This window comes from Typopeltis vanoorti, chromosome 3 (assembly GCF_054136105.1).
Source record: "Typopeltis vanoorti isolate ZY-2024b chromosome 3, IOZ_Tvanoo_1.0, whole genome shotgun sequence".
In the NCBI taxonomy this organism is placed as follows: domain Eukaryota; kingdom Metazoa; phylum Arthropoda; class Arachnida; order Uropygi; family Thelyphonidae; genus Typopeltis; species Typopeltis vanoorti.
In genome coordinates this window covers 60,535,620-60,559,622 of record NC_143551.1, presented here as the reverse complement: position 1 = coordinate 60,559,622, position 24,003 = coordinate 60,535,620, and the positions used below count along the sequence as shown (strand labels likewise).

At 35.9% G+C, this 24,003-nt stretch overlaps 1 protein-coding gene and 1 non-coding gene across 2 annotated transcripts in view; one reads left to right on the top strand and one right to left on the bottom strand.

The window, feature by feature from the left end:
- LOC150108188 (post-GPI attachment to proteins factor 6-like) overlaps positions 1-24,003 on the top strand; it is a 256,316-nt gene that overhangs the window by 187,331 nt on the left and 44,982 nt on the right. Inside the window, exons 9-10 of the mRNA XM_090390640.1 lie at positions 7,937-8,142; positions 14,881-15,041. Of these exons, the coding sequence (XP_090246766.1) occupies positions 7,937-8,142; positions 14,881-15,041 (367 nt within the window). The remainder of the gene's footprint in view (positions 1-7,936; positions 8,143-14,880; positions 15,042-24,003) is intronic.
- Positions 13,852-14,141, bottom strand: LOC150108189 (signal recognition particle RNA). The gene has a single exon (XR_016548163.1).

Sequence of the window (24,003 nt, the reverse complement as noted above, 5' to 3'; positions counted from 1 at the left end):
TGGTATGGTCACTTAAACAGAATGGTTGAAGAAAGATTAGCAAAACAAGTGTTCTCTGCCAGGTTGGCAGCAAAACGACCCAGAGGAAGACCAAGATAAAGGTGAATTGATATGGTACAAAGTGCCTTAGACAATAGAAATATAAGATCTGATAATGTTGGAGTCTTGACAAGTAACAGACTGATTTGGAGGAAAATTATAGATAGGAAGTTAGTAATGATGTAATTTTTTTCATGTAGTACTATCATATCCTGTACACCCCTTGAAGGTATGTGGCAGGAATTTGATGATGATGAACTAGTTTCAGCCTTTTACAGCCTTCTTCAGGTATTCACTAAAGGTAGAACACAGTAATAAAAAATTGAAGTTACAAAAAACTGAGAATTACAGGCAAAAAATGCAATACATAATTGACACAAAAACGTTGTATTTTTCAAGTCATTATATCTAACGTGCTATTGTTTGTTGTATGCGTGATTGTAGGTTCTCGTCAGTGCCGGTATTGAACAACTGCAGTATGGCTATCAGGGATGTTATAACTCAAATTGCTGTTCAAATGTTCGGGATTAATTTGAGTTATAACATCCCTGATAGCCATACTGCAGTTGTTCGATACTGGCGCTCACGAAAATCTGCAAGCACGCATACAACAAACAATAACACGTTAGAAAGAACGACTTGAAAACAACGTTTTTGTGTCAATTATGTATTGCATTGTTTGCTCGTAATTCTCAGTTTTTTGTAAACTTCAATTTTTTATTACTATGTTCTACCTTTGGTGGATACCTGAAGAAGGCTGTAAAAGGCTGAAACTAGTTGTATCATTATCATTAAAATTTAATATTTTATCTTGGTTTAAAGTCCTTTAAAATATTTTCTCTAAAATATTTTCTCTAAAATGTTTTTTGCATCATTACAACCGAGTAGAAGATGAAGATAAAGTATTAAATTTTAATGATAATAATACAACTAGTTTCAGCCTTTTACAGCCTTCTTCAGGTATCCTCTTGTTATATCTCTTGTTTATTTATTTATATATATAAATAATATACATATGATATATAAATAAATAAACAAGAGATATAACTTTTATGGAGGGGTTCAGCAGGCCAATTACTAGATAGTACACGGTACTTAACTTGCCAGCAATGTGTCAGATTTTCCAACCAGCTGTTAAAAAATCCATTTGTTACTTGTTCTACCAGTTTGTGCCTAGTCGGAATTTGAGCACATTGGTAGGCAGGAAGGACTATGGAGGCAACTCAATGAACTAGTGACTCGCTTTCTCTGTATGGGAGGCATGTCCATTTGTCTCTTACCCATATTTTTTAATTAACCACTTTCCAACATAAAACAACCATATAACTCAATTGATACTAAAAATTAACAAACATGCAAAAAAAAACATTTTTTAAAAAAATCTAAACTCACAAACACTGATGAAGTGGAAAAAACAATCCTTCCACTTCATCAGTGTGTGTGGTTTTAACTGACATGATGACATGCACTGCAACAACAACCACCTGCAAACATCTAAACCTGACCTTTTATTTTTAACTGAACTTCAATTATCAGCCTCACTACTGCTGTATATCTCAACTTTCCCAACAACACTCTGCACGATTCTTTCCACCACAAAGATACAGGCTGTAGATTTCTGATACTTGGCATCTTTCATAAATTTTGAATCATCTCTTTATGACCTGCTCAGATTGAAAAATTTCTTGTGCCATTCAATTGCATTAATCACTCCTCGTCAATTTCCTGATGTGTACCCTCATGGGATGCTAATAATGCAAACTTAACATTAGAACTCCATGGTGGACACAGGAAGTTAAAGAGGCACTGAAGGAAAAGAAGAAAGCATATAATTCCTGGCAAATAAGTCAGCTTTGTGCTCTTAGAGAATACAGAGCCAAATGTCAGAAAGCTAAACACTGTGTAAAACTAACTAAACAAAAGTCATGGGAGGAATTTGGCAAAAACATAGAAAATAAATATCAAGAAGGTGGCAAAATATTCTGGAGGTTGTTGGAGCTCAGAAATGGAGGAAAGAGTGCTATAAAAGGAGTTAGAGATGATAAAGGTGACATGAAAACGGAGAAAAAGATATCCTTGAAGTATGGAGTAATTACTTCGAAAAATTGCTAAATGAAACAAGCAGTGATAGCACAGTGGTAAAAAACAATCAACAAGCATACAGTCAGGAATACATATCCATACTTGAAGTAGAAAATGCCATCAAAGACTTAAAATGTAGAAAGGCAGCAGGAGTAGATGATATTCGACCAGAAATGCTGAAGCATAATGGTATAAAAGTCTTACAGTGGGTGCACTGCATAGTTCAGAAGGCCTGGACAGAGGGACGAATTCCCAATGATTGGAGTAGAGCTCTTATGGTACCCATATATAAAAAGTGAAATAAAACTGAATGTGAGAATTACAGAGTATTTCCCTACTGAGTGTTCCGGGCCAGTATACTTGAGAAAGGGTTGAGAAGAATTGTGGAAGAAAAGCTTGGTGAAGAACAAGCAAGCTGGATTCAGGCCAAATTAGAAGCTGTCAGGATCAGATCTTCACTTTACGACAAATAGTTGAGAAAGCATGGGAATATTACAAAGATCTGTATTTAAGTTTTGTCGATCTGGAAAAGGCATACGAAAAGGTGCCAAAATAGAAACTATTCAATAGGCTACAGTTATATGGTATCAATGGGGCATTATATCAAGCAATGCTTAGTCTTTATTTGAGTTGTAAGTCATCAATTAGAATTGAAGGAAGTACAGGAAGATGGTTTAATGTTAAATCTGGTGTGAGACAAGGATGCACATTATCCCCTCTGTTATTCATTATCTATATGGATCACATTATGAAGGAAACTGGTATTAAACATGCTATCGAAATTGGAGATGTTAATGTCAGCTCTTTGCTTTATGCAAACGATGTTATACTTCTAAATAAATCTGCTACAAGTGAGCAAGATTCCCTGACTAAATTGAATAACTGTTGTAATAGATATGGTATGAAGGTCAGCAATAAAAAGACAATGAAAATAGGTGAATCGTTGAAAATGTCAACTGTGTTGTGAACGGAGAACCTGTGGAAAAAGTAAAACATTTCAGCTACTTATGCATGATTTTTAATGAAGATGGTAAATTAAATATGGAAATAGACAACAGAATCAACAAAGCTAATATGGTAGGAAGTCAATTGAATAAATTTATTTAGAATAATAGAGAAATTAGTCGGAACACACTAAATTAGCTGTATACAAGACAGTGTTCAAACCAGTTTTAACTTATGGATTTGAGAGGTGGGTCAGAAGTAAAACACTTGATCAAAGACTTGAGACCGCAGCTATGAGAGTCATGAGAAAGATTAGAGGCACGAACAAATGGCATCAATGGCAATATCATGTTAAAAACGAGGATATTAGGAAAGAACTTGACATTGTCAACATCCAGGAATGCATTAGCAGAGCTAATCTCAGCTGGTATGGTGACTTAAACAGAATGGGCAAGGAAAGATTAGCAAAACAAGTGTTCTCTGCCAGGTTGGCAGGAAAATGACCCAGAGGAAGACCAAGATATAGGTAGATTGATACGGATCAAAGTGCCTTTTGACAATAGAAATATAAGATCTGATAATGTTGGAGTCTTGACAAGTAACAGACTGATTTGGAGGAAAATTGTAGATAGGAAGTTAGTAATGATGTAAATTTTTCATGTAGTACTATCATATCCTGTACACCCCTTGAAGATACATGGCAGGAATTTGATGATGATGATGGTAATATTCTTTCAAAAAAAATTCTCCCTAAATTAGGTTATCAATGGTCCTCACTCTAAAATTGTCAGGTATCATAATTTTTTATTCTAGGCCATTTCTAATTGCATCAGCCTACTTAGATCTTGGTCTTTCTCTGGGTCTTTTTCTACCATCTTATCATCAAATGCTTATTTTGCTAACCTTTCCCCTCCTATTCTGTTTGTGATCATACCTCCTGAAGTCAGCTCTGCTCTCATATTCTTGAATGCTATCAGCGTCAAGTTTCTTCCTGATATCTTTGATACCATTTCATAGTTTTATTTCTAACCTACCTCTCAGATCCACAAGTTAGAATATGTGTGAACACTGTCTTGTATACCACTAGTTTAATGTTTTGACTAATTTCTCACTTATTCCATATTAATTTATTCAGCTGGCTTCTTACTATACCAGCATTGCGTATTTTGTGGTCTATTTCCATATTTAACTTGCCATCTTCACAAAAAACTGTGCTTAAAAAGCTGAAATATTTTACTTGTTCTATAGGTTCTTCTCGATTGAGAATGCAATTGAGGTTTTCTGCTTTCCAGCCTGTTTTCATAGTGTTGATCTTTTATTGCCAAATTTATTACAGCTGTTATTCACATAGTTAAAGAATTCTGAGGACTTGCACTGGATTTGTTTAAGTGTACATCATCTGCATAAAGCAAAGAGCTAAGTTTGATATATTCATTTATGTTGGTAGGATCATGCTAACAAAAAACTAATGAGGCTAGAGATCTTGGAGTTTTAGTAGATAGAAAGCAGAAGTTTAGTGAGGTCTGGTTTCTGAGGTGATGCAGATACAGTGTAGAGGGTGCAAAGAAGAGTGTTAAAGATGATATTGGGACTGTGGAATATAGATTACAGGGTGTTCGGGATAAATTTGACATATTTATAATTAATTATATTTTTCCGTAAGTTACATGTATTAACACACACTTCTCTTCATTTAAAAGTTTGGACCCTTCTTCATTCATATACAAGATGTCAGAAAGGATGGATAGCTGGAACCCACCTGAATCATAGAAGAGAATAACTTGTATCATGATGATTCGTGCCCGCCATCAAAATAAGGATATTACAACTGCTGCCCAATGCTCCCTGAATACAGTAAAAACAATCAGGCATGAACTAGAGACTTGCAATGGTGACTACGAGGATGTAGCAAGAAGAAAGATCCCTAGGAGACGATCTGATTGCGTTCGTACAGCAGAATTCCTCGCAAATCTGCAGGAACAGGTGTTGAAGAACCCTGGCATTGGAATTCGGGCTTTGTTCGTGGAGTTGCTAACTGTAGTCAAGCCCTGGATAACAAGGGTAGCCAATGGTAGGCCGTATGTATGGCAGCAGGATTCGGCCCCTTGCCACACCTCTGGGAAAAGTCAAAAATGGTTGTCTGAAAATTTCTACGACTTCACCAGTCCAAATGTTTGGCCTCCAAACTCCCCAGACCTTAACCCCATGGATTATTTTGTATGGGGCGCAGTTGAAAAAGACACCAATCGCACTTCCAGTAATACAAAAGCCCAGTTAATGGATAAAATTAAAACAGTTTTTGCGGCCCTTCCCAGGGAGACTGTAGCATCAGCTTGTTCGAGGTTCCGAAGCAGAATTGAAGCTGTGATCGATGCTAATGGTGGTTATTTTGAGTAAATCTTGTTGATAGTATTGTAATTAACTCTGCCTGTAATGTTTTTTTGTCAATTCATTAAATTTAATAGATACAAAGAAGATTTTCTTTTTCCTTACGAAACTGTCAAATTTATCCCGAACACCCTGTATATAGGGGAGATTGAGAATTTGTGAACTGCAGACACTAGAAAACAGGAAAAAGAGGGATGAACTGATAGACCTTCAAACTTCTGACAAGGTCATATAGGATACCAGTAGATGGAATTTTTAATTTTATGGATGGTAGAGAGAGAGGATGAGAGGTCACTGGTAGAAAAGAGGATATATGATGGAAGCATGCAAGTTACTAAAGGGTTTTATAGAGTAGATGATAAAGAAAAATTTCTGTACATGACTGGATGAGAGAGAGAGAGAGAACAGGTTACTCCTGGAATTTATGTAAGAGTGTGACTGGAAAGGATGGAATAGATTGCTAGAGATGTTAGTAAATGATTTTGAGGAGAGATATGATAGGCATCATTGCGTCAATAATTAGTGTGGCTTCCCTATAGAGATGCCAATTATCATAATAATAAGATTATGCTTTAAAATCCAAGCTATTTAATAATTTGTACACTTTGCTTCCTCTGTACCCAATATCCAGAAAGTCTCTTGTGCAGTTGTCTTTCACTGTAGCAAACACTATTATAAAAACGACCAAAAATGTAAACTTTAAATAAGCTTCTGAAAAGTTTTGACCAGAGTACCATGGCTGTAATGTCATGCTAAAATGTTCTCTTGGTTCCTGCCAATGGCCTTTTTTGCAATTATACAAATATTTGATGGAATCTGTTATCTTCATTACTTATCCAAAATGAAATAGAGAAATTTTGATGAAAATGATGGAAATGCAATGCCAGTGATTTTTATGCAACTCCCATCCACAAAAGAGATAGAGGTTTATCATAAACCTATGCTACATTATTATTGTAGGTAAGACTGATGATTTTTTTTCTGATTTTTATTAATTTTATTTTTGTGTGTTTTTATTTTTTACATAATCTTGGAACCTTACTCTAGAGACCAAACATGGAACTTGTTCAAGCCACTTCAGGCTTCCAGTTGGCTGACCTATAAGGTAAAGTTCTCACACTGAGCGATGAAAATTATCTCTCATCTAAAGACATTCATAGATATCTGTGCCCATGCCAGGATTTGAACCTGAAGCCAATTGATTGGAGAACAAATACACTAACTGCTCTGCCAACTATGCTGATATGTGTTTCGTAAAAAATTTTTTGAAACACTCCTGAAGGCTGTTCAAACTTGCAGTTCATTTATTTTCAAAACACTAAATTTTTATCAGTTCTTTCAAAAAGTATCAATAAAATTCTTTATTGATACTTTTTGAATCACTGATATATGGAAGTTTCAGCTGAATATTTGAAGACTTTTCATTGTAATCTACTGCTTTAACAAAATTTTTCATTTAGCCTGATTTATTACAAAGGATATGCAAATAATACTCTCACAATTGTTTGTTTTTTTTATCTCTTCCCAAATTGCAAGGAAGGCTAATATTTAATTGTATGAAGTAGCAATGTTTGGACCTATAGGCTGTGCATTTGCATCTTAATGTGGCGTAGATGTGTGATTATCTTTGAATTATAGATAATTTTTGTTACTATTTAAAATTATATTATCTATTAAATTTTCAGATCTTTAACTTTAAATCCTCAGTCTTGAGACTTGGCTTTTGTACTTGGCATCCAGTGAAGAGAGTTGGCTGATAAGTGCTGCCATCTTTGAAAATAGTGTGGATTCTGTGATCAATTTTCTTGAGTCTCTGAGACAAAAAACCCAAGTTTCCAGGGGAAAAAACCTTCTTACCCATGCCAGAGATCAACTAACTTGAGAACCAGTCAAAAAAAAAAAAAAAAGCTTAGTAAAAGTTCCTGAAGTCAGTGACTAGAATTGAACTTACAGTGCTCTTTCTTCAAGCGGCTTAGTGTACTGATGGCACACGGCACTTCCATTGAGCTCCACAGGCTCTGTGTTCTTGTTCCGAATTATTAACTTTAAAATTCCCAGTCTTGAGACTTAATCTGTAAGAGCAGATCCGTGTGTATCCTGATACTTTTTGTCTAAAAAATTTTACCATTCCATGAACAGTATTACAACAGAAAAACAGCTTTGCTCATTTGGGAGGGCAGGGAGAAAGGAAAATTTACTAGTTAATCATATTTTTTTTTTTGTTTCTCAAGTAAATTCCAGCACAGATCACAGAAATTCTGCCTAGATGTTTGATAAACTTAAATTTCAATCTTTTATGTTTGGATATTTACTTTGTTATCCCTGCTTACCTTTAAAAATAATATAGGATTTCATTTCGATATTTGCCATTGTAGCATTGCCCTTAATATTAAGAAACTTATAACATTAATCTCATTTATATCATATATTTTTACATGCAGTTTAAAAAGAAATGCTGCATTGGTTTCTGTTTTTCTTTCAGAATCTCACATCTCGTATATTCCAACTTAATGCTTGCATCCATTATGGACGTCCGCTACTGCCTCATCATAACTTTTCTGAATGCCCATCTCAACTACTGATGAAAGTAATCTCTAACACCAATTCTACAGCAGTGAAATATTTTCCATATCCTTTACCAGGAAAATGGTTTCTTTCACTTACTCTAGTCTGCTATAATAACTCATTGTAAGTAGCTGTCCTTTATTTATCAGCACTCAGTATGTGTGATATATCTACACACACACTTTTTTCACTATTTCAAGGTTTTTTATATTCCCTTTTAACAATAAAAGCTGCTTACATAAAATAAAAAAAAGAACAAATTTTAAGATATTAATCACCCAACTGTACTTTATGCTGTCTGTGGATAAAAGAAATCACTTTACATTTTAACTTCTAAAAACAATAAAATAGAAACTAATAGTTGCCTCTCTGCATGTGGTTTAGCTTGTTGAGGTTTTTAATTTCTCAAAAGAATAAGTGAATAGAATAAGTGCAAAAGATGTAGGTTCCCTGCAGTCCTCACTCTCAGGTTTAGTGGAATTAAAGATAGACTCTTCTTTAATAAAAGAATTATCAGTATAAAAAAAATGGAACTACATGAGGAATTACAGAAATACTGTATCATTATTATTGCCATTCTTCTAAATAAGCATAAGATGATTTTTTTAGGCACTAGGGATCAGAGAAAAGATCAAAGTAGTTATTAATATTAATTATTAGTAGTGGAGTGCTTAAGGGTCAATGCTGTATAACTGAGAGGAGACCTCCACATATCCTTTAAAGGAATGCAGAGAACCGACCAGGGCGTCTGACCTAATGTCCAATCCTCGCCTTCTTGTGGTGCACCCTGTTGGGTGTTGGTTATCTACCTAGATACTGAACGAACAAGGATGGGCTGGCAATTTGGGATTTAGCCGACCAAATTGTATTCTTATTGGCTTAAACCAATATACAAAATGATGGTACAACATGACAAAATTTTATGCCAGCTGAGGCGTATCCTGGTTACACAGGGCCCCCCATTGTTTTCGCCAGGGAACCAGAGCAAAAAGCGATAAGTCAGCTACTGGAACAAACCTGAAAGCACAACCCAACTCAACATCACCAGAGTTAAAGATCAGTACTATCAACATAAGAAGCCTGAATGGAAAAAAAATGGAGCTAGCTGAGGAATTAGATAAGTACCAGATCGACATAATAGGGGTGGCTGAAACAAAAAAGACAAAAACTGGTGAGATCTTTCCGAGCAATAAATACAAAATGCTATATTCAGGCAATAACAATCAAGGAAAAGAAGGAGTAGCCATAGTATTCAACACAAAATACGAGGTTAATCTTCTTGAATGGTAGACAGTCTCAAGTAGAGTGATGTGGACAAATATCAGAATGGGGAATTGGACAATGAGACTTATTTGTGCCTATGGTCCCACAGAAGGTTCTACTAAGGTAGAAGTGGAGGAATTTTTTGATGCTTTAGAAAAAGCAACTGACACAATGAAAAAGGAAAAGCTGGTCCTTATTGGAGATCTAAATAGCAGAGTAGGAAGTGATTGTCAGACATACAAAAATGTTTTGGGAAAATTTGGAGAAAAGCTAATGATAATGGCAAATACCTGTTTGATTTCTGCTCACGACATGGACTGGTTATTACTAACACCATGTTCCAACATAAAAATGTGCACAAATTCACATGGAGAGAAGAGGCAAGGAATAAGAAAAGTCTCATTGACTATGTTATTGTTGATAGTGATGTTTTCTCCCTGGTGCAGGACACCAGAGTGTACAGAGGATTTGAAATTGGATGCGATCACTATTTAGTCTTGAGCAGAATAAAATTGAATTTCATATTGAAAAAAGAATGACATGTAAGAAAGTTTTAAAGTGTATAAAAGTTGAGCAGCTCTCAGATGTGAACTGTAGACTAAAATACACAAAGATTATTGAAGAAAAAATGAAAGTGTTTGAGAACAAGAACCAAACCTTGAAGAAAACCCTGATTGATTCAGCTAGACAGGCATGTGGCGAGGTTCTCTGCAAGGATAGAAAAATCAGAATTCCATGGTGGACAAAAGAAATTAAAGAGGCAGTGAAGGAAAAGAAGAAAGCATATGAAAATTTTTTGCAAATAAGTCAGCTTGTGCTCTTAGAGTATACAGAGACAAATGTAAGAAAGCTAAACACTGTGTAAAACTAGCTAAACAAAAGTCATATGAGGACTTTGAGAAGAACATAGAAAATAAATATCAAGAAGGTGGTTAGATATTCTGGTGGTTGTTGATGAACGGGAGAAAAAGATATCCTTGAAGAGTAATTAATTCATAAATTGCTAAATGAAACAAGCGATGATAGCACAGTGGTAAAAAAACACTCAACAGGCATAGTCAGGAATACATATCCAATCTTGAAGTAGAAAAAGCCATCAAAGGCTTGAAATGTGGAAAGGTAGCAGGAGTAGATGATATTTGACCAGAAATGCTGAAGTATGGTGGCATAAAAGTATTACAATGGCTGCACTGCATAGTTCAGAAGGCCTGGACAGAGGGACGAATTCCCGATGATTGGAGTAGAACTCTTATAGTACCCATATATAAAAAGGGAAATAAAACTGAATGTGAGAATTACAGAGGTATTTCCCTACTGAGTGTTGCGGGCAAGATTTATGCCAGTATACTTGAGAAAGGGTTGAGAAGAATTGTGGAAGAAAAGCTTGGTGAAGAACAAGCTGGATTCAAACCAAATAGAAACTGTCAGGATCAGATCTTCACTTTACGACAAATAGTTGAGAAAGCATGGGAATATTACAAAGATCTGTATTTAAGTTTTGTCGATCTGGAAAAGACATACGAAAAGGTGCCAAGAGAGAAGCTATTCAATACACTACAGTTATATGGTGTCAATGGGCATTATATCAAGCAATACTTAGTCTTTATTTGAGTGCAAATCAGCAGTTAGAATTGAAGGAAGCACATGAAGATGGTTTAATGTTAAATCTGGTGTGAGACAAGGATGTGCATTATCCCCACTATTATTCATTATCTATATGGATCACATTATGAAGGAAAGTGGTATTAAACATGATATCAAAATTGGAGATGTTAATGTCAGCTCTTTGCTTTATGCAGACAATGTTATACTTCTAAATAAATCCGCTACAAGTTTGTAAGATTCCCTGACTAAATTGAATAACTGTTGTAATAGATATGGTATGAAGGGCAGCAATAAAAAGACAAAGACAATGAAAATGGGTTGAAAATGTCAACTGTGTTTTGAATGGGGAACCTGTGGAACGAGTAAAACATTTCAGCTACTTAGGCATGATTTTTAGTGAAGATGGTAAATTAAATATGGAAATAGATAACAGAATCAACAAAGCTGGTATGGTAGGAAGTCAATTGAATAGATTCATATGGAATAAGAGAGAAATTAGTTGGAACACTAAATTAGCTGTGTACAAGACAGTGTTCAAACTAGTTTTAACTTATGGATCTGAGAGCTGGGTCAGAAGTAAAACACTACTGAAAAAGAAAAAAGATTGAATACCAGAGGGAATAGTACACTCTCCAGTCTGCTATATCACACACAAACTTACCTTTACTGTAATTCTTTGTATCGAACAATCATAAAAACTAGGAATAACCAAAACACTACTCAACAGAGCTCACGTTATCTGTTCTTCCTTTTTTGATCTATGGCAAGGACCTTTAAAATGACCATGTATTTAAATCCTCTCTCCTCCTCACGAAGATCTACCACATCATAGACACAATCCAGTTAAATGTAATTCCACTGTTGAAACAGTTTCAATTCTCTACACTTCTGGTATCTCCAAAGTAATCACAAGAATGCTAAGTATAACCTTTTTCCCATGCTCTTTCTTGTCAACAAACTTTCTTTATCTACCCAAGATGAACTTTCACAATTATCACTTCTGGATATTTACCAGGTCTTGCAAATGCTGTCTCTCATTTGGCCAAACTGGTCATTCTTGAGAAGTGACTTCAAGAGCACCAATACAATATTCACTACTAGAAATCTCACAAATCTGGTGTCTTTCTCAGCATGGAGTGGGGCATGATTATAGAATCCTTTGGTCAGAGAAATGTCTAATCCATAAGTTAATTTTAAATATAAATGATTATTTATATAGTTGAAACGAGTACATCCCTACCAAAAGTTTGAGATATTCTTATACTCGGCTACCATAAATAATCATGTAAAAAAAAAAAATTATCCCTTTTAATTATACCTTAACATATCAAACATTATCTGTTCCATGAAGACAAATTTGTCTTATTTCAGTGAGAATGAACTGTTGTATTTTAAGGTAGTTATTATCACTAAAAATGTTCTTGGGCTTACATATATGTAAGTTTTCTCTTTAAAAATAAAGATATCAAGAACTTGAGATTATTATTGTTGTATAAGGATGTGCACAGAGCTAATATAAACTGCTTGAGTAAAATGAGAGATGAATGATTATTGAAACAAGTGTTTGAAGCAAAAATTGCTAGAAAACAACTGAGAGAAATACAAGATTCACACATAAAACTCAGCCTGATTGAGTTGATAATGCTTCCTCGTTGCATTGATGTTTGCAGATAGCTCTCAGTAACAGATGACACGAAAAGTCCATGTCTTTATTAGAAACAGAGCACTTAGATGATGATCTTATTGGTCATCAGCAGAATGTACAGCAGCTCGTATTTCATACATCAACTATTCCTACTTTTTATGTTGAAGTGAGTGATCTTTCACTCTCATTTTAATGTCAGCATTTACTTTTTTCAGTATTTACTAAAATAAATTCTCTCCATACTGGAAAATTCTGTATAATACACATGAGACCACCATTTGTTCCTTCCTCCCTCTTTCCTTTTGTGTTAGGCTTGGTGATTTCTTTATAAGCCTTCTTACTTATGATAGGACAGTTAATGAACAATAAATAAATAAATAAACAAACATAGTGGAGTGGAAGACTTTGTTATGATATATATGCAGTCTATTGTCGATTATAATACTTAGAACTTGTACAAGTTCTTTAATATGTAGACTGAAGGAAGCGCTGCCCAGAACACAGTTAATCATTGTTTCTTTCATTCTGTAACTTAAGAAAATTGTCTACTAGCAGCACCTTAAAATATACACAGTGGAATATTCTGATTTTGTACTCATCTACAAAATGATTCAAGTTTTTTTAAGAGGGATCTTATTTCTGTTCTTCCATGACAGCATAACACATGACTAGAGCTTGCAACTCTGTTGCTGAGCTGCCTGCCATAGAGTTTGCATTAAAATATATAAAGTTGAAACCCTATCAGATGTGCATCATTTGACCTCTCTTAAGTTCACTGCAGGTTACAGTCTTTGGTATACTTCTCAGATCCAGCATCTGTTTCAAACATAAGCTCCATTTGGACATTTGCCTTTGGATCCAATCATATGAAGGCAAAGGGGAAACAAATCTCTAGATCATGTCACAGAGAGAGAGAGAGACTTAATTTATTACTCCAAATAAATTCATTCATCTGGAATGAATCATATTTTCGTAGTCTGCAGGAACTGAGGAGAGCAGTTCATGCTTGGCTCTGTAATAGGACTTTATTATCTTCCTGATTAGTTATTATTATTATCATGTGGCGTCTCCAGGGAGCCCAAAGACTCATCGAGGGAGGGCACCAACTATATAACTCTCTGTTTTCACCACTCAGTCTCCACCAACTACAATGAACCACAACTACCATCATCATCTACACCAATGCCATCTACTGTCCACCACCACTAATATATTTCACAGACAATCACAAACATCCATGCCTACATGGTGGGATTCGAACCCGCAGCCTTTTGGCTGGAAAGCGGATACGCTTACCACTTGGCCAACCAGGCTGCCAAAAAGAACTGGGTCCATTTTTCTCGACCTGGCTGTCACTCATCACCTATTCACAGACGCAATCCCACTATTTCACAATGTAGAAGCTTTTGCCTGCTGTGTTTCCATCCTGGGCCGGTTCACTTCTCGTTAGTCAACCTGGTAACTCTGAGCTCCCTGCAAGTCACCATATTCATGCCGTGCTTAGTGCGGATATCCGATCGACACAGGAATGTTGCGAAACAGAACTCTAGTCTTCAAACCATCAAGTTCAAGCCTCCAATCAGCTGGATTACAAGAGATCGCCGCAAGTCGATAGTTGAGCTGATAATGCCTCCACTTTCCAAAGAAAGATTTCTTGAGGAATAATGTGCGTATGTTTGAATACTGCGATACCTTTTTTAACTGTTAGCCACATTTTAAAATGACCTTGATCTTTGTCTTTCTGCTTTCAGCAGTCTACCAATGTAAATGTAATCTGACACCTTAATGTTTGCATGGGCTTTTATATATTTTTACAAAAATTTTACCTGTATAATCATATTTAGATTTATATTGATTTTAATCTGATTTTCTTTAGGAAATAGCAGTAGTCCTTTATATATATATATTTCAATTTACATTTTGTACATACAAAGTTTCTTTTACACAGTTTACCTATGGTTTTTTTATATGTTGAAGTTTGACTGTGAACTCAGCACAACATAGTCTGGCAGCCAATGTATGCCACTAAAACTGAAATCAAATTTGCACTGTTTATATGGATTTTGTTTTGTAATTGCTTAAAATTAAATCTTTTATTGGATCAGATTAGAGAGGTCGTCATTTTTGCGTTACAGACAGTTGATTTAAAGTAAAGAAAATATTGAGAGTGAATTTGAAGAAAATTCCAACTTCATAAAGATTGTATAAGCATATTTATGTTTTAAGGTGGTAGTTTATACCATTTTAAAACAAACTATCTCCAAATTATACAGTAGTAATAATGAAAAAAAAAATCAGAATTATGTTATTAAGTCTGGTTAATAAATAAAACAATGTGTATTTTATAGTGATCTAATTCCTGAACCGTGTGACATGGAACAAGTGCTAGTAGATCTCCGAATCCGATTGCAACCTTGTGTATTTGAAGGACAGCCATGTGGAGAATATGGTTTCTGCAAAGAAGCCCATTTCCGCCAGTTCTTTTTTAGTTATTGTCGTTGCTTGCCTGGTGAGTGTGAATGTCACATTTCATTTGTGTATTCTGTGAATTAAATTAATTGTCACTTGTTCTAACTGTAATATTAGAGGTTGTGAACAAATGCCCTCTCTTCTTCTATAAATGAGTAAAATACAGACTTGAAATAAATTTAGTTTAATCCTTTATCCAAGTGTAAGCAAACTCGCACCTGAAGTATCTTCAGGACTGAGGCAACTCGTGGTAAAGGTGGACCAAGCTCTTTTCACTACTTGTCTTAGTATCTCCCATAATGCAAAGCACATCTCCTTGCGGACATGTATAATGCTATGCATTAAGGAAAGGGCCAGTACCCAGACCGGTTTTGACCTTTGTTGAATGTTCAAGTACAGGTAAAACTCCAAAAACACAGCCTTGTTCCCCTCAGTAACAGGCTCACCCTGCACTGAGTAGAACCCTCAGCGTTGGCTCTATCCCATGGCAGGCTCACCACACCACCAAGCAGACCCTCTCATATGTCATCTGAGAAGTAACAGTAACAGCCGTGCCTCAGTTAACTTAATGGGCTACAGCATTGCCATCTCCCCCCACCACCACCACCACCCAGGACCTGGGTGACAGCAACAGCCGAGCCTCAGTTAAAACTTCATGGGCTACAACATTGCCATTCATCACTCAAGCTTCCAATTGAAACCAATTGGAAGCTTGAGTTTTCAAGTTCCCACTGACAAGATTTATTGAGATCTTGTCAGTGGGAACCAGACCCAGAGGTGCTGATACTAAGGTGCAAGCAATTGAGCTTCCACCTTATCCTTTATCCAAGTGTAAGCTTGGATAAAGGATTAAACTAAATTTATTATAGTCTAACCAAGTGGAAAAAAACTTCCAACATCTTTCTCTAAATCCAGAGTAATTTAATAATAAGGTGAGACACCTTTTGGCAACTCTTATAGGTAAATATGACCTCTCCATTGCTTCCACCTTAGTATCACCACCTCTGGGTCTGGCTCCCACTGATGAGACCTCAATGAAGGTCGAAACCGGCTGGAAGCTTGGATGATTAATGGCAATGCTGTAGCCAAGGTGCAAACTTTGTTTGCTTACACTCAGATAAAGGATTAAACTAAATTTTTTTTTTTTTTTTTTTTTTTTAAGTTACAAAGCTGTATAACTGAGAGGAGACCTCCACATAGCCTTTAAAGGAATGCGGAGAACCATCCAGGGTTTCTGACCTAATGTCCAATCCTCACCTTCTCGTGGTGCACCCTGTTGGGTGTTGGGTATCTACCTAGATACTGAACGAACCAGGATGGGCTGGCAATTTGGGATTTAGCCAACCAAATTGTAATTCTTATTGGCTTGAACCAAATTACAAAATGATGGTACAATATGACAAAATTTCATGCGATCTGGGGTGTCGCCCGGTTACCCAAGGCTCCCGTTGTTTTTGCCAGGGAACCAGAGTGAAAAGTCAGCTACTGGAACAAACCTGAAAGCACAACCCAACTCAACATCACCAGAGTTAAAGATCAGTACTATCAACATAAGAAGCCTGAATGGCAAAGAAATGGAGCTAGCTGAGGAATTAGATAAGTACCAGATCGACATAATAGGGTTGGCTGAAACAAAAAAGACAAAAACTGTTGAGACCTTTCTGAGCAATTAATACAAAATGTTATATTCAGGCAATAACAATCAAGGAAAAGAAGGAGTAGCCATAGTATTCAACACAAAATACGAGGCTAATCTTCTTGAATAGTAGGCAATCTCAAGTAGAGTGATATGGACAAATATCAGAATGGGAAATTGGACAATGAGACTTATTTGTGCCTATGGTCCCACAGAAGGTTCTACTAAGGTAGAAATGGAGGAATTTTTTGTTGCTTTAGAAAAAGCAACTGACACAGTGAAAAAGGAAAAGCTGGTCCTTATTGGAGATCTAAATAGCAGAGTAGGAAGTGATTGTCAGACATACAAAAATGTTTTGGGAAAATTTGGAGAAAAGCTAATGATAATGGCAAATACCTGTTTGATTTCTGCACACGACATGGACTGGTTATTACTAACACCATGTTCCAACATAAAAATGTGCACAAATTCACATGGAGAGAAGAGGCAAGTAATAAGAAAATTCTCATTGACTATGCTATTGTTGATAGTGATGTTTTCTCCCTAGTGCAGGACACCAGAGTGTACAGAGGATTTGAAATCGGATGCGATCACTATTTAGTCTTAAGCAAGATAAAACTGAATTTCATATTGAAAAGAATAACATGTAAGAAAGTTTTAAAGCGAATAAAAGTTGAGCAACTCTCAGATGTGAACTGTAGACTAAAATACACAAAGCTTATTGAAGAAAAAATGAAAACATTTGAGAACAGGAACCAAACCTTGGAGATTCAGTGGCAAGTCTTGAAGAAAACCCCTGATTGATTCAGCCGGAGAGGTGTGCAGGTAGGTTGTCTGCAAGGTTAGAAAAATCAGAACTCCATGGTGGACACAGGAAGTTAAAGAGGCAGTGAAGGAAAAGAAGAAAGCATATCAAAAGTTTAATATAATAAATTTAGTTTAATCCTTTATCCAAGTGTGAGCAAACAAAGTTTGCACCTGAAAGTATCTTCAGTGGGAGCTCCCACTGAAGAGACCTCAATAAAGGTCGAAACTAGTCTGGGTAGTGGCCCTTCCCTTAATGCATAACATTATACATATCTGCAAGGAGATGTGTTTTGCATTAAGGGAGATACTGAGACAGGAGTGTTGGTAACTTGCTACACCTTTGCAACGAGTTGCCCTGGTGTTGTATCACCTTGCCCCAGTCCTGAAGATACTTTCAGGTGCAAACTTTGTTTGCTCACACTTGGATAAATGATTAAACTAAATTTATTATACTCTAACCAAGTGAAAAATAAACTTTCAACATATCAAAAGTTCCTGGCAAATAAGTCAGCTTGTGCTCTTAGAGAATACAGAGACAAATGTAAGAAAGCTAAACACTGTGTAACTACTAAACAAAAGTCATGGGAGGACTTTGGCAAGAACATTGAAAATAAATATCAAGAAGGTGGCAAAATATTCTGGAGGTTGTTGAAGAAGCTTAGAAATGGAAGAAAGAGGAGTTAGAGATGATAAAGGCGACATGAAAACTGTAGAAAAAGATATCCTTGAAGTGTGGAGTAACTTCTTTGAAAAATTGCTAAATGAAACAAGCAGTGATAGCACATTGGTAAAGACACTTAACAGGCACACAGTCAGGAATACATATCCATACTTGAAGTAGAAAAAGCCATGAAAGGCTTGAAATGTGGAAAGGCAGCAGGAGTAGATGATATTCGATCAGAAATGCTGAAGTATGGTGGTATAAAAGTCTTTCAGTGGCTGTACTGTATAAACCAAAAGGCCTGGACAGAGGAGCAAATTCCAAATGATTGGAGTAGAGCTCTCACAATACCCATATATAAAAAGGGAAATAAAACTGAATGTGAGAATTACAGAGGTATTTCCATAGTGAGTGTTCCTGGCAAGATTTATGCAAGTATACTTGAGAAACGGTTGAGAAGAATTGTGGAAGAAAAGCTTGGTGAAGAACAAGCTGGATTCAGGCCAAATAGAGGCTGTCAGGATCAGATCTTCACTTTACGACAAATAGTTGGGAAAGCATGGGAATATAATAAAGATCTGTATTTAAGTTTTGTCGATCTGGAAAAGGCATATGACAAGGTGCCAAGAGAGAAGCTATTCAATACTCTACAGTTATATGGTGTCAATAGGGTATTATATCAAGCAATGCTTAGTCTTTATTTGAGTTGTAAGTCAGCAGTTAGAATTGAAGGAAGTACAGGAAGATGGTTTAATGTTAAATCTGGTGTGAGACAAGAATGTACATTATCCCCTCTGTTATTCATTATCTATATGGATCACATTATGAAGGAAACTGGTATTAAAAATGATATCAGAATTGGAGATGTTAATGTCAGCTCTTTGCTTTATGCGGACGATGTTATACTTCTAAATAAATCCGTTACAAGTTTTGCCAGATTCTTTGACTAAATTGAGTAACTGTTGTAATAGATATGGTATGAAGGTCAGCAATAAAAAGACAAAGACAATGAAAATAGGTAGAATCGTTGAAAATGTCAACTGCGTTATGAATGGAAAACCCGTGGAACAAGTAAAACATTTCAGCTACTTCGGCACAAATTTTAGTGAAGATTAAATTAAATATGAAAATAGATAACAAAATCATCAAAGTTGGTATGATAGGAAGTCAGTTGAATAAATTCGTATGGAATAAGAAAGAAATTAGTCAGAACACTAAATTAGCTGTATACAATACAGTGTTCAAACCAATTTTAACTTATGGATCTGAGAGCTGGGATCTGAGAGAAGTAACAAACTTGACCAAACACTAGAGACCACAGATATGAGTCCTGAGAAAGATTACAAGCCGGAACAGATGACGTCAATGGGAATATCATATAAAAATTGAGGATATTAGGAAAGAACTTGATATTGTCAGCATCCAGGAATGTGTTAGCAGAGCTAATCTCAGGTGGTATGGTGACTTAAACAGAATGGGCAAGGAAAGATTAGCAAAACTAGTGTTCTCTTCCAGGCTCAGGAAAACGACCCAGAGGAAGACCAAGATATAGGTGGATTGATATGGTACAAAGTACCTTAGACGATAGAAATATAAGATCTGATAATGTTGTAGTCTTGACAAGTAACAGACTGATTTGGAGGAAAATTGTAGATAGGAAGTTAGTACTGATGTAAATTTTTCATGTAGTACTATCATATCCTGTACACCCCTTGAGGGTATCTGTCAGGAATTTGATGATGATGATGATGACTAAATTTATTATAGTCTAACCAAGTGGAGAAAAAACTTCTAACAGACTTGAAAGAAGCGTTTTTGCTATTTGAGCACACAGATGAAACTTGCTGCTTTACCAATGCTGTGGATATTGTAAATCCTTTTTTTTTTATCAGTAGATCCCTTGGGCAAATGTATTTTTAGTACACTGAATATCACAAATAATAAGAAAGGAATTTGTTTACAAGCCAAAGATTGTATCACAGTATATTATTCAACACTCATTCACTCACTCAGCAATCCTGGGGTTCTGGCATGATGGGCATTGCTGCCTTATATGCATACCATCCCTAATTGGAAAAAATGCCAACTAGACATTTAGGTGGTAAATGACTTTCATCACCCAGTGAAACATCATTACTCTGTTTATTGAAGAAGGGTTGAAGCATCTACTCCTATGTTTTATTTCCAGTAGGGTCCTTGGTTTCTGTTCTTCCTTTCTTCTCACATACATGCAGAATATCCTTGCTGTTCATGTTCAATAGACTGTTGTTAATAAAGTACCCAACACTTTCCAGTAGTAAATTGGTTTACACAGACTGATGTGAAGACGTGAGAAAGATGAATTTGATATGAAGTTAAGAGCCTCTATATACAAGTAGCTAGTTGTGAAAATACGTCATGTGAAAACTTTTGTTTGCTCATGATTGGGCTAATGATAAAACCAAGAATACAGTTTCTTGTCAAGTATAATTTATTTTCCAACCAAGCAAAGAAAACTTGCTGTCACTATATCTCATCCAAAGTATTTTAATAGTTATGATCACCATTTTTCTTCTCATATATAGAAAATATGATTCTACATTGATGCAGGTTGAAACTGATTTAGATAGTGACCCTTCCCATAATGCAAGGCAATATACATGTCTGAAAGGAAGTCTGCAATGTATTATGGCATACTGAAGCAAATGATGTGAAGTCAACAACCCTTTATATACAAATAGCCTAGCTGTAAAAATACTTCTTATGCAAACTTTTGTTTCCTCACACTTGGATCAAGGATAAAAACGAGAATATAATTTCTTGTCAAGTATGCTTTATTTTCTAACCAGCAAAAAAATAAAAATAGAGAGAGAGAGAAAAGCCAACAATATGGGAGCAACCACTTGAGATTCCCCAAACTTTTCCATGGAATTTGTCCAGACCTTGGTAACATAAGCTATATCTCCTGTTGATTAACAATGGCAGTATTCATAATTCCAATTGTTTATTAGTTGAGAGGCTTCAAGATAGTGTTGAAGTTGAGTGTTAATGGTTTTCTCCATTACTTGAGAAATAACTGGAGGTAATTAAATTGTCAAATATTTATCAACCTTCTTAGGAATGAATTGAACTGACTAATTTTAGATAAGGGCATAGAACAAGAGTTAAATCTGGAGCACTAACCTTCAATGCGAATAGAGAAATTCGATCAAAACCAGGAGACTTTGATGTTTGATTTGGATACATTTCCTATCTCTTTCTAGTAAAAAATCAAACGGCAGTAAATAAGGAATGTTGTGCATTTGGAATGGTAAGAAGACATTTATCAAAAGTGTCTGTGTAAAAATGAGAGGAAAGGTAAGAAGAAGATTGGGTTTTATCTGTGGGTATAGATGAAATGTCCTAGATTCACGGACACAGGCTCTCAAATAATCGACATACACCTACCGAAGACCTGAGGACCAAGAATATGGGCTATGGGCTCACTCTTAAAAATATGCCAATTAAACATAGAAGGCATAAGTAGGGCGAAATGCAAAGTTCTTACTAAGATCCTGAACTACCACCAAATAGATGTAGTTTCATAATACAGGAAACTCATACTAAGGAAGATCTAGATTTACTGAGAGGGAAAATACATGGATATAATGTGATTAATAGTATAAACCATCCCATATATGGTCTGGCGACATATATAAAAAATGATATTTCAAATTATAAGATTTGTGAACCGAGTATCAGTAAGGACATATGTAGTGTATCCATTATGATATCTGGTTATACTATAACCAATGTGTATAAACCTCCCTTAGTTAAATGGCCTGATCAAGTACTGTCCCAGCAACAACATCCGAGCATAATCTTGGGAGATTTTAATAGCCATCACTCCATTTAGGGCTATAGAGAAGATGACCTAAACAGCACTTTGTTAGCTAACTGGATGGAAAATCAGAACCTCTATTTGATCTTTGATGCCAAAGATAAACCAAGTTTTCACTCCTCTGGATAGGAAAGAGGATATAACCCTGATTTGTGTTTCTGTACTGCAGACAATAATGGCAGAAACATCCCCATTTCTAGGAAGGTATTAGATAATTTCCCAAATAGCCAACATAGACCCATAATCTGTAAAGTAGGCCTAAATATTCCATTCATAAGAACAGTATTAAAACCTAGGTGGAATTTTCTCAAAGCAGATTGGGAATCCTTTAAGAAATAGGTTGATACTTTATAAATCTTATACCTATTGTAAACAACTACAATAGATTTGTTGGCATTATTATTGGTGCTGCCAAACAACTATTCCGAGGGGTTTTAGGAGAGATTATATTCCAGGCTGGAATAGTGATAGTGAAAAACTGTACAAAGAATTCTCTATTAATAATAACCCCATTGTAGCCACTGAGCTACTGAAGTCTCTCAATAATGCTAGGAAAGACAAATGGTTCAAGACGATGAACAATTCTAATTTTACTCATTTCAGCCGAAAAGTTCAGTCCCTGATTGGGAAGCTTGACCCTAATACAAGGACTTCTGGTAAACTGCTTGCCATAGACCCAATATACATCGCAAAGCATTTGGTTTCAATTACTGAATATCCTCAAGATAAAATAGCCACGAGAGATGTGAAACAAAAACTAAAAAACCTTAAAACCGATCCCTCATCATCATCATCACTATCTCAGGCTTTTACTTCCCAGGAACTTATCTAGGCAATTAACTCAGTGAGGACTAGGAAGGCAGCTGGTCTCAATAACATCTACTCTGAATTCATCAAGAACTGTGTCCAAAAACTATTAAATGGCTTACTGCTATGTATGATAATATTCTGTACTCTGGCATGCTCCCATCAATTTTTAGAAGATCTTAACTCATTGCCATTTTAAAACCTGGCAAAGATCCCACAGTTGCCAACTACCGACCTATTGCCTTGCATCTGTCTGAAACTTCTGGAAATATATAACAGAATCTCTTGAAGTATACACAACAGAACTCCCTAGGAACAGGTTGGCTTCAAACCTGACAGAAGCTGTTGCGATCAAGTACTGGCCTTGACAACCTTCATAGAAAATGGCTTTGAAAAACAGCTGAAAACAGTAGCGGTATTTGTGGACCTCTGCTGCCTATGACAGAGTATGGAGAGAGAGGGTCTTATTTTAAAATTCTTAGAAATTGACCCAGCACAATAACTAGTTAACCTACTTAACCAAATACTAACAGACAGATGGATTCAAGTATGTCTCAATGAATCCTAAAGTAAGTTCTTTAAAATTAAAAATGGCCTACCTCAGGGGTCAGTTCTTGCCCCATTGCTTTTTTAACTTATATATTAGTGATGTCCCACTAACAACATCAAGGAAATTCATGTACTCTGACAATATTGCTATTGCAACTCAACATTCCACATTTCAAAAAACTGAAAACATCTTAGCTGAAGATCTGGCTGTACTTAATAAATACTTTAGACGATGGCAACTACAACCCAACCTGAACAAATTGAAACCGCATCCTTTCATTTAAGTAATATCCAAGCTAACCATATTCCAATAGTTCACTTCAGAAATAAACTGGTGAAATTTAACAATCACCCAAAATACTTAGGAGTTACCCTAGACAGAAGTTTGACATTTAAATATCATCTAGGAAATATCGCTGAAATATTAAAAACTCGTAATAATATATGTTGCATAAACTTGCTGGTACTTCTTGGGGGTGTTGATGCCAACATACTGCGCACTACCGCACTGTCTTTGGTCTATTCTGCAGCAGAGTATTGCACTCCAATGTGGTTGAACAGCAGACGTGCTTCTCTTGTTGATGTCCAGCTGAATCAAACTGAGGATAATCTCTGATGCTCTAAGATCTACTCCTGGCTACTGGCTCTCAACTCTCAGCAATATAGCCCCTCCCTTGCTTCAC